General features: G+C 47.7%; 1 protein-coding gene across 4 annotated transcripts in view; it reads right to left on the bottom strand.

Annotated features, from left to right (window-relative positions):
- TRIO (trio Rho guanine nucleotide exchange factor) overlaps window positions 1-12,357 on the bottom strand; it is a 355,050-nt gene that overhangs the window by 170,667 nt on the left and 172,026 nt on the right. For all 4 annotated transcript variants that reach the window (XM_070476498.1, XM_070476500.1, XM_070476499.1 and 1 more), the window contains exon 10: window positions 3,305-3,427. In XM_070476498.1, coding sequence (XP_070332599.1) covers window positions 3,305-3,427 — 123 coding nt within the window. The remainder of the gene's footprint in view (window positions 1-3,304; window positions 3,428-12,357) is intronic.

The raw sequence follows: 12,357 nt of genomic DNA, 5'->3' as shown, positions 1-12,357 counted from the left end.
GGGGCCGGCCAGGCGAGCCCACGGTCCTGGGTGAATAAACTACTTGGGGCAGGTGACTGCTGTCCCGCCTCTTAGGGTCTTTGGTGCCTGGTGTCTCTGCTCAGAGGATCCGAATCTCAAATCCATCCTCAAACCACATGGCTGTGGCAGGAGCTTATCTGATGGAAATGTCAAGGGGAGATTAGAGTGCATTTCCCATATTTCTTCGGCTATAAGAGCAAGGCAAAATATTTACCAGCATCCATAAGAAGTAAGCTCACATGTAACCTGGAAAAGAGAAGTCCACAGACCCACCCCAGGGGCAGGAAGGCTGCTGAACACACAGCCTTTCCCAACCTGCTTCTAAGATCAAGAAAGATGAAGGCTGGGTTGTCACTTTAACTTTACACATGAAGACTGGCAAGGAGGTAACTTTTAAGAGGCATTTTCACTGAACAGGATTGAAGCACAATTTGCTGTCTTATCCCATGACTACCTCTCACATCAGTTCTCTGATGAACCCAGCACACAAGTGCACCCTCTGCGATGTAAAACCCACGGACACACATAGCTGAGGTTTACTCCTACTTATTCAGGGTTACAGATTTTGAGATGAAATCATCAGATGTATATAGATACTCTTCCTTTTATAATTGAAGGCTCTTTTTATTTCTAGTGTTTTTATGCTTTCAAGTCTATTTGCTTAATATCAACATTTCTACACCAATTTCCACTGGTTTTTCTGGATTTGCCTTGTGGATCTTTTTCTAACACTTCATATACTTTCGTGGCGTGCTGCAGTCCATAGGGTGGCAAAGAGCCAGACATGACTCAGCAAACAGCAAAATACTTTCAAACTTCCTGTATATATATATATTTTTTAATATACAGAGACTCTTTTAACAAGTATAATCTATTTTGCATTCAGTGTGATTACTGCTATTTAGGGACAAATTGCTACATCTTGGGCTTCCCTGGTGGCACTAGTGGTAAAGAATCTGCCTACCAATGCAGGAGATATAGGAGACGTGGGTTAAGTCCTGAGGTTGGGAAGATCTCCTGGAGGGGGGCGTGGCAACTCACTCCAGTATTCTTGCCTGGAGAATGGCAGAAAGGAGTCTGACAGGCTACAGTCCACAGAGTTGTAAAGAAAAGGACATGACTGAAGCGACTTAGCACATACACGCATGCACGCTACACCTTATTTTGGATTTCTTACATGATTTTTATTGTTCTTTCTTTCACTTCCACTAGATCCATTTTCCTGAGATTTTATTTACCTGGTTTTCTGCAGTTCTTTTTTCTTTATACTTATGGAAAGTGGTGCTTTCTATCCTGTCTTTAGTGGTCATTCAACAATGCTACCACACACACCAGAGTTTACAAGTCTAAGATACACTACCTCCTGCCATACCCCTCAGGATAGCGCTCCACCTTCTGTGTTCAAGGGCTCTAGGGCTTTGCTCCATCTTACTCCGTGGGGGTTTTTGCTTTGGTTTGGTTTGATATATGCATTTACTGGCTGCAACAGGTCTTCACTGCAGCACGCAGGCTCAGTAGCTGTGATGCCCTGCAGCATGTGGGATCTTACTTCCCCAACAAAAGATCAAACTTGCGTCCCTTGCATTGGAAGGCAGGTTCTCAACAACTGGCACCAGGAAAGTCTCTGTTGTTGTTATTCAGTCGCTCAGTCGTGTCCGACTCTTTGTGACCCCATGGACTGCAGCACGCCAGGCCTCCCTGTCCATCACCATCTCCTGGAGTCTGCTCAAACTCATGTCCATTGAGTCAGTGATGCCATCCAACCATCTCGTCCTCTATCGTCCCCTTAGTAGAGGGAAGTCTCTCCCATCGTGTTTTTAACCTCCCCCTAAGTCTGTCGTCTTTTGCCTAAATGGTCAATCCTTTGATTTACAAGCACATTTACCAATTGATATGCTCACTGTCAATCTCGGTCCTTTCTTCTCAAGTGATCAGTCATGTCCAACTCTTTATGACCCCATGGACTGTGGCCTGCCAAGCTCCTCTGTGCATGGGATTCTCCAGGCAAGAATACTGGAGCAGCATCCCCTTCTCCAGGGGATCCTGACCCTGGGATAGAACCCATATCGCCTGCATTGGCAAGCAGATTCCTACCCACTGTGCCAGCTGGGAAACCCCCTCTTCCTTTTCATACTTCTTTCATATTCATTTAATTCATTCATTCAACAAACACTGCTGGACGCTTGGCTGCACCACACCAGCCTTGCTCCACATGCCAGTGACAGAGGCGTGAGCGCCACCGAGTCCCTGCGCTGGTGGAGTCTGTGTTAGGAGGGGGGCTCCCGTGACTGACTGAGCCGTGCACTGCAGGTCTTCTATACATGACTGGTGACCTCTTTCAAGTCGTGGTCTATTTCAGCCTCACTGTCAAACTGACATCCACTGCGTGTGGGATTCCAGGTTCAGCGTTCCTCTCCCTGGGGACTCCATCCCGCCGTCTTCCAGCATCTGCAGTTACCGGTGAGAAGTCAGCTTCGGGTCTCTCTTGGGGATGGGACGCCGTCATCTCTCTCTGGTGGTTGAGACTTTGCCTTCGGTACTCCTCAGGTTTATCAGGTGTCTCAGGATGGAGTCACCCTACAACTCCTTCTGAAAACAACTTTTACCCCAGCTCCTAGAGCTTCGTACACAGATCACGGGAAGATGATCCCTTCTTCTTTCACTCCTCTTTCTTTCAAAACAGAAAGCAACAGGAGAGGCACGTTGACCAAGCAACAGTGAGCTGCAGGAAAGACCTGGCCCAGATATACCAGCCATGGTAGCATCACACACACTCGACCTCCCTTTCCTTCCAGCAGCCCCCACCATGCCTACTCCTCAGGTCAAGGAGTCAGTCTCAGAACGGTTAAGAGACTTTTCCAAAGTCACACAGCTGGAGAGGATCATAGTCGACATTCAAACTCCTAGGCTGTGAATGAACCACCCCCTGCCTCCTATTTCTGAAGCACAAGCATTTAAAAGAAAGAGAAGAGGGGAAAGAAATGTTGGCCCATCATTATAGACATTCAAGGACTGCTATTCCCCAATTTACAAACTAGTCAACAGAGACCAGTACAAGAAATATGGCAAAAACACCTGAGACATGTTCCTGTTTCCAGACCATCACATATTACCATAGGATCCACTGTCTAAGTCATCTGTGCCCAGACAGAGACAGCTTCACTCTGAAATCTAAGCATCATCTCCAACACGCCTCGCTAAGTTAAGTCATCAGAGATGGGATTAAAACCGTAATTGAAAACCAACTGCACAGATATTATGGGAGAAAACAGTAAGGTCTTACCTGTGCTACTTCTTCAAAATCCTCATGACGTTTCTGCAAAGCCCTGGCCCGATGGAGCGATTTCCCTACACCTGTGTGTTTGCTCAGAAATGCTTCTCCGTGGTTCTCGATCCAGTCCAGCACCTACAATGAAACACAGACACACATGCCATCAAAACCATGCTGGCCTTGTTCTGTGTGAAGGGCTATCCATTAAAGACAGTTCTCTTATCAAAACTCTGTAAGACGCAAGAAACCAAGGAGGAAAAAAAGTGGCGGCAACCAGACATTAACTTGTTGAGAATTATTACACCTCCATCAGCCTTCCCATCATGATTAAGAATAATCAGCTCTTACTTTAATAAGTGCAAATCTGCTTATGTACACATGTTACATGCAATAGCAATTCAGTTAAGTCTCACCCCAGTTCACACATTGCTGAGCCACCCACACTGCCTGGGTTTTGTGTGGGATCAGAGTCATCAAGACGCAGAGGAGCACTTTAACTTAACATAGGCTCCAAGCTTCACGACTCAGACAATTCTAGTTTTTAACTACTGAGTTCATGTTTTCCTGTCTCTTCTAAGAGTCGAAACATATAAATAAAACTCAAGAAAACAAAACACTTAAAGGCCTCTGCCCTGGTCCTTGAGGATAATTTATTCCATAAACTAAGCTGTTGTGAAAGCTGAATATTTCATGAACAAAAATACATAAAAGTTCTCGACAGTTGAAATCCGCCACACTGAAGAAAAAGAGTGAAAGTAAAACAAGGCAACCCAGTGTGTTAAGGTCACAACTGGAACTGAGCAGTTCACTGGCTTCTGCACTTGAGAAACTGCACACAGTACCAAACAAAACATTTGGACAACATCAAAGACACATTTGTCTCTTTCTGATGGAGAAGGGAGAACCAGCCAACAGAACGCAATCAGTGATGTCTTTAGCTAGAAACTTTCACGAAAAGATATTATTTAAATACCTGAAGGCACTTGTTCATGTATTTCCTGTGTTGTAAAACTACTAATGGTAGTCCTCAGACTTGGTAATTAGTAACCATGGTAACTAAACACACAGATTCAAACGATGTTGGAGTAAAGAACCGACTGGGGCCGCGTGGCCAGAGCAGTGGTCTAGAAGGCACCCTGGAAGAGGACCAGTCACTTAAATCTGCAGGTAAACTGCAAAAGTAAAAGCACCTCAGGGTGGGGGGTGTAACGCACAGCGTTGGTAATACTGCAATCAGCTCTGTACGGAGACAGCTGGGTGCTAAATTTATCACGGTGATCATTTCACGATGTGTGCAAATGTCAGGCCACTACAGAGCACACCTGACGCTAACCTAACGCTGCATGCCAACGATATTTCATTTAAAAAAACCTAAATAAAAGTGGCGTTAATTTGAGGTTCGTGACTACAAAACTGGTCCCTCGCCCTTTGTCACCTGCACCCGGTGACAGAGCGAGGGCCAGAGCCCACTGTCCAGGGACAACTGGACGGGTCCTCCTCCGCTCCACGCCAGCAACCTTCTGGCCTGACTGAGGGCAGGGACCTTTCTGCACAGAGCTTAGCAAGCTAGCAGTGCTTGTAAAGAAAATGGGCTGGGAGCCTGAATAAATCCCTGGTGGTCCTCTGTAAAGACCCTTGTAGAATGAGTAGGGGTGTGTATGTGTGTAGACCCTTGTAGAACTAAGTGGGGATGGGGGGTGTAGAGACCCTTGCAGAATGAGTGGGGGTGGGGGGTGTAGAGACCCTTGCAGAATGAGTGGGGGTGGGGGGTGTAGAGATCCTTGCAGAATGAGTGGGAGTGGGGGGCTGTGGATGTGCACGCATGCACACGCCCACGGTGGAGGGTGGAGTGGGGTCTGGACATGCAGTCTCACAGCAGGTGCTCAGGACGAAGACACACGTTCTCCTTGTTACCACAGTTCACTTCTGCACCTCTTGTCGACACCACACTCTGCCCGTCACCTGGGATCTCAGTCATTCCTACTAGATCCGTCTGTCTGTCAGGGCAGCCTCCCAGTCTGCCTGCAAGCTCGCCCACCCTCCCCTCGTTTCTAGTCCCCTGAGCCAGAGCCTTCCTGAGCTGCGGCTTCCTGCCTGCTCAGTGGGGATGATAACGGGATGTGAGCTGCCAGGCACCTTATACCCCAGCGTGGCAAGCACACAGCACATGAGCCGTCCACACCCACAAACCACAGCCTGTGGCAGCCTCCATCTCAGGCCAGGTTCTTCAGGAGCACAGGCCAGGACATTCCATTGCTCTTTAGCCAGTGCACTCAGTACATTATGTCTCTTTCTTGAGATTAGAGAGACCTTCAGTACCACCATTAGTAAGTAATGCCACTTGCATTGTGACATCAAGCTGCTGTACTGTTTAACGGACAGTCTCTTAGTACATATTACAGAACACAGGTTCCCCTCTCCTAAAGAAATGTCCAATGACAACTTCATGGTGTCTCCACTTCAAAGAATGGATACAGTGAATCAAACTGCCCTCTGGGCATGAGTCCAGCACCAGACAGTGACTAGGACCAACTATTAATATATTAAATTTGAAAAGAGTCAAGAGATATGTAACACCCATGCCAACTTCCACCTGCACGAAAGGGCTAGGAGACACTTTTTAAAAACTACAACTATAAAATATTCTGTATATTCCTCAATAGTTTTGTAGAGAGAAAAACAAGGTTTGGGAAACAGCAAACCTGATGAGTACTGATAACTCAACACAGACTTGAAGTAAAGGCACAATTTCAAAAAGTAAGAGACAAATGCTATTCCATAGAAATAGCTGGAAGAAGCAAAACACAGTCTTTGTTTAAAAAAATACGAATTTGTTTTTCTTAGCCTTCAGTAAGCATCAGTTGGAAAGAAAAGCTATTATGATCCGACCACTCAGGATTTACAAATGGGCTACAATTTTTCTAGTGGTTTCTTTTAGATAGAATTATAAATACCAGGTGAAACTATATTTCCAACAAACATGAAAGTAAATCAAAGAAGACTACAAATCCAAAGCGCATTTTGAAACAGTGGCAGGCAATTATAAAATGTAGGACATGACTTAGCAACTGAACAAAAAAGATCATACTCAAAACCAAACTTCCCTACAAAGCTTTTGCTCCTCGCAAGTTTCCCAGATGGCCAAGGAATCCTGAATGAACACACCTGCCCAAGGAGCATCTGAAAGACAAGCTTGTAGAACTTTCCATTTAATACATAAAAATATTTCCAATCAGGAGCTCCATCAAGGCAGGGCAGCCAGCGCCTCCTTCACTCAGCAGTGGGGGTGGCTGCCATCTCCCTGCCTGTGACCTCCCCTAGAACAACCAGGCCAGGAAAAGGGCAGAAGTCAGTCCTTCTTTATAGGCAGAACAAGGCTGGGAAGTCGATGCCTCCTTGCTGTTTGGAGGATGTGGGGCAAGCTCGTTCCTCTGTACTTCAGTGCCCTCTAATGGCACCGTGACAGCTCCAAGGCTGAGGTCACCCCACAGGGAGCCACCAAGACTTAAGACCCAGACAATGGTCTCAGCATCTAAGTCAAAAGGTCAGCCATGCAAGAAATTTTACAGATTGCTTAACTTCACTCCCTGCTTGTAATGTAATTACAAGGCTAAAAGTGATGATGGCAAATACAGACCTGACCTGATCACAGGGCCCTCCGGCTTTGAATTCTGTGATGTACATGGCATGATCCAACCCATCCATCCTAAAGGAAATCAGTCCTGAACAGTCATTGGAAGGACTGATGCTGAAGCTGAGACTCCAGTACTCTGGCCACCTGATGCGAAGAAATGACTCATTTGAAAAGACCCTGATGCTGGGAAAGATTGAAGGCGGGAGGAGAAGGGGATGACAGAGGATAAGAGGGTTGGATGGCGTCTCCGACTCAATGGACATGAGTTTGAGTTAACTCTGGGAGCTGGTGATGGACAGGGAGGCCTGGCATGCTGCAGTCCATGGGGTCACAGACAGTTGAACACAACTGAGTGACTGAACTGAACTGATGTGTGTGGCGTTAACATTTACAGTGAAATCGAGCAGACACAAAACTCATCACGTGTCTGTGGGCTCTTGGAGACTGAGGGGACGAGGAGGAACCTTCTGGTTCCGGCATTCACCACCGGTCCCTGCCATCTCTCGATTCCTCTCCAGCAGAGCCCACAGTTCCTCATTTCTTGCATCATGTATTTCAAAATTAGAATTAAGCTTCTTCTATAAATATAATTTACTCCTAACCATTTTTTTCTTTTTAATGGTTTCCAGGACTTCCCTGGGAAGTCTGAGAAGATCTCACATGCCGAGGAGCAACTCAACTCCTGTGCCCCAAACACTGAGCCTGCGCTCAAAGCCTGGGAACCACAGCTCTGGAGCCCGCAGGCCTGGAGCCCGTGCGCTGCACAAGAGAAGCTGCTGCAGTGAGAAGCCTGTGCACCACGACTAGAAAGTAGCCCCTGTGCACGATGAAGACCCAGCACAGCCAACATAAATGAATACACTTTAAAAAACAGGTTCTGGAACATTTCAAAGTAGACTAAGTCTAAGGCTCACTTGAAAAAAGAAGCTTTTTTTTTTAAAGTACCACAGTCCAGCTACACAGAGCAAACCTATGATTCAGAACCAATTGCCCTGCGCTGCAAGAGCTCTTCTGCCTAACCTCCACAAGAGCCCGGGAAAACCAGGAGCCGTGCTCCACGCACACTTTCTTGGCCGGAAGGGAGCAGGGGCAGAATCACGGGGAAAGGCCTCAGAAAGAGGCTGGCAGGCTTCTAAACTTTTCCATCATCCATCCATCCATCCACCTCCTGAAAAAAACACAACTCACTCCTCCTGATATTATCCTAGCTGTAATTACGGAAGTACATAAAGTTTCTTAAGGACAACAAAGAACCTCAGGGAAGGAGGCGGGGAAGAAGGGAGGTAGGCAGGTCGTTACCCACAAAATTTCACCTCAGACGTGCTGTGCGTAGTGGCTCAGTTGTGTCCGACTCTCGGCGACCCCTGACTGTAGCCCACCAGGCTCCTCTGTCCATGGGGATTCTCCAGGCAAGAATACTAAAGTGGGGTGCCACGCCCTCCTCCAGGGAATCTTCCCCACCCAGGGATGGAACCCAGGTCTCCCGCATTATAGATGGATTCTTTACCATCTGAGCTACTGGGGAAGCCCTCACCTTGGATATTCTCATCAAACTCCAACCAAACCATCACCACCAAGATGGGCTGACACCTTTAGGAATTTCCCAAACCTTTAAAAATTACTTTTCCCATTCTTAATTTGGAAATCAATCTAAAATAGTCCAAAGTTGTCCAAGAAATATCTTAATATTTCCAGATGTTATCTAAGATATAGGTCCAGATGTTATGCACAGCTTAAGTCTGGCTACTGAACTATAGATATACACATACAACTATAGAAATACACACACACATATGCATACACAGTTAATCCCTAGGCACTTTCCCCTTAGGGCAAGGGTCCCCAGCCTCTAGGACCTAATGCCTGGTGATCTGAGGGGGAGCGTTGTAATAATAAAGAAACAAAGTGCATAATTAACATAACGTGCTTGAATCATCCCAAAACTGCCCCCTGGTCCGTGGAGAGTGTCTTCCACGAAACCGGCGCCTGGTGCCAAAAAGGGTGAGGACGGCTGCCTTAGGGGCCCCTGGTGATGCGGCTGGTCTCCACAGTGGGGAGACCAAGATGCCTGGGGCTTGTCCGGGGCTCTGTCCTCTTCTTGTCATCCTGACCCCTAAGTCCCCTGGGTTCCCACGCCCCGTCCCACTGGCTCACAGCTCCACACCCTGCCTTCCTTATCGCATCCCCTGTGGGCAAGAGATTAGTCTCTTCTCCCACCTTTCTTAACAGTTGAACTGTGGGCTCCTTCCGAGCTGCGGTTACTAAGATGATTAACAGTCAAATCTCCTCTGCTCCTGTGATAAAAGGCACTGAAAGCTCGCTCGGAAGCTACCAAAAAGATCAGCAGTCTGCCTCTGTCTGCTCCCAGCAGGTTCCCAATCCCTAAGCAAATATTCGCTCCAGGACTCCCTAACTCTACCTGAGAAACTTTCCAGGAAAGATGGGCATCCCCCAACCATTCTTATCAGGAGACACAATCAGATCTGTGACTGTGGGAATGTAAACAGAAGAGGATACTAAACCTTGAGGTTCCGTAATGATCCCATGAGAAAACCTATCCTTCTGACTTCAAGTAACAGGCACAGGACAGGTGAGATGCAGGGACCATCCCTGAAGAGCCAGGCCCAGTGTGGGTGGAACCCCCGGGGTCAGGCATCACAGAAGGATGTCAAAAACCCAGGTGGCAAAAGCCTAGCAGCCCAGGACCCAAGGCGGAACCACAACTTGCTTCTCCGTGGACCCATTGCTTCTCCTGAAACCCATTTCTTTGTGTTCAAGGGGCCAAAACTGTTAATATTATAAGGATCTCCCACGCTGGCAGCGCTCCCAGGCAAGGAAGTGATCCCTCCCTTCTCCGGTCACCCCTAACTCCCCAACATTAACCATGAAGATTCCTTCATGAAGATCCAGTTAGATGATGACTCCAATGGAGGGCCAACTCTCCCCCATTCTAAAGTAAACAAAGATAGTCTTCAATTAGCAAAATTGGGGAATTTCTTCCATTTCTTCATCTACTCATTCATTCATTTAACAAAATGAGTATCTATTATCCCAGACACTTGGTAAAAACACCAGAGAATAAGGCACAGCCCAGTGCCCCTTAGACCTTCATCCCTGTCCTCCAAGACCCCCTGACTTGCATGTTGGTCCATGATGGGGACCGAGCCTATCCCCCCACCTGGAATCTTGCTATCACACCGCACTCGTCTCCCTGCAACCACAGCCATCACTCCAGGACGAGTGGATCCCGTCCTCTCAGTTCAGTCCAGCTGCTCAGCCGTGTCTGACTCTGCAACCCCATGACTGCAGAGCGCCAGGCCTCCCTGTCCATCACCACCTCCCGGAGCCTACTCAAACTCATGTCCATTGAGTCGGTGATGCCATCCAACCATCTCATCCTCTGTCGTCCCCTTCTCCTCCCACCTTCAATCTTTCCCAGCATCAGGGTCTTTTCAAATGAATCAGTTCTTCCCATCAGGTGGCCAAAGTATTAGAGTTTCAGCTTCAACATCAGTCCTTCCAGTGAACACCCAGGACTGATTTCCTTTAGGATGGACTGGTTGGATCTCCTTGCAGTCCAAGGGACTCTCAAGAGTCTTCTCCAACACCACAGTTCAAAAGCATCAATTTTTTGGCACTCAGCTTTCTTTATCGTCCAACTCTAACATCCATATATGACTACTGGAAAAACCATACCTTTGACTAGATGGACCTTTGTTGGCAAAGTAATGTCCCTGCTTTTTAATATGCTGTCTAGGTCGGTCATAGCTTTTCTTCCAAGGAGCAGATGTCTTTTAATTTCATGGCTGCAGTCACCATCTGCAGCGATTTTGGAGCCCCCCAAAATAGTCTCTCACTGTTCCCATTGTTTCCCCATCTATCTGCAATGAAGTGATGGGACCAGATGCCATGATCTTAGTTTTCTGAATGTTGAGTTTTAAGCCTACCCATCCTCTACTACCACAGAATCAAGTCAAAGCCCACTGCCTGCGGGTTTGACCTCGATGTGGTGAAATGGGGAAGCACTAACCGTCCACAGGCTGGCCGAGAGCACTGAAGAGGACAGAAACATTCCAGTGCTCAGGTTCACAAAACCGTCCCTCAGTGTGTCCCGAAGCTCACAGAAAACTCCAGAGCCTTAGGCGTGGAGGTCACCGTTCCACACCTGCCGCCACCCGGGTCTCCAGGCAGACACTGCCATTGCATCTCTCCTCTCTCCCCCAGTTCCTGTCGCCCAGTCCTCAACCGCCTGACTTTCCACCCACCCGTCTAAGACCAGCTCAAACTGTGCATCTCCCAGGAAGGCCTTCCTGGCACCCCCAAACTGTCACTTACATCTCGATATACAGGAGCCTCCATCTTGATTACACGCTGTACCCCTGATGTTTTAGGGTTTGGACAAAGCTCTTTGGAACCCCCAAATCCGCTTAAGTCCTATGGCACAGAGATGTCCCCTTAGATGGCACATGCATAGCAGGTAGACGATCCCCATGAGGGTGGTTAGTTTTATTTACTCCCTCATCTGGGGAGCAGCTTAATGGGCAAGATCAAGTTCATGCCTTGGCAAAATCATACAACAGGTAAAGACACAGGCGCTAACTAGGAGCATGTTATGGGCTAATTCAATGGACCTTTTTTTTTTCTTCAGAGTATTAGCTAATAGTCCAACACCCCCCCCCCCAAAAAAAAAAAAAACAGTCCAACACTCGCCTGGAGAAGAGTTTTTCTCAGTGAGGGTGACGCTCACACACATGAAGGGCTGCGGTGGGACTAGAGGGGAAGACCCACGGGCTTTTTTAGGAGAGGGTCTCCCTGTCAGAGGGGCTTCTCTGGGGGGAGTCAGCCCATTCACCTCACTCAACATGCTGAAGCCACTAAATCCACCAAGCCGAGAGGTGGGCAGACCACATCAGTGAGTGAGGAATGGGTTTGATGGCATCCTGCTACTGCCTACTTCCAACACCCCCACCCCACGTGACGGAGCGCAGCAGCGATGCAGTGTGTTGCTATGGTAAACTGAAGCTGGTCCTAAACTGGAAAACACTTCCTGGCAGCCGCCCAAGTCTTCATCCATTCATTCATTCAGCCAAACACCCACTGAGGGCTGCCCTGAGAGCAGACCAAAGATGAAAGGAATAGGAGCACTATGTGATCACCAAGAAATATGACGCCGTGCATGTGAAGTCACTTTAGTCAAGTCCGACTCTTCGTGACCCTATGGTGTATAGCCCGCCAGGCTCCTCTGTCCATGAGATTTTCCAGGCAAGAATACTGGAGTGGGTTGCCATTTCATCCTCCAGAGGATATTTCCCACCCAGGATCAAACCCACGTCTTTTTAGTCTCTTGCACTAGCACGTGGGTTCTGACCACTAGCACCACCTGGGAATGACAAATGGTATTTGTTTCATTTTTAAGCGAACGCTGACCAAG

The sequence above is a fragment of the Odocoileus virginianus genome, chromosome 14, assembly GCF_023699985.2.
Source record: "Odocoileus virginianus isolate 20LAN1187 ecotype Illinois chromosome 14, Ovbor_1.2, whole genome shotgun sequence".
NCBI classification, from domain to species: domain Eukaryota; kingdom Metazoa; phylum Chordata; class Mammalia; order Artiodactyla; family Cervidae; genus Odocoileus; species Odocoileus virginianus.
This window is presented reverse-complemented; position numbering and strand designations above follow the sequence as displayed.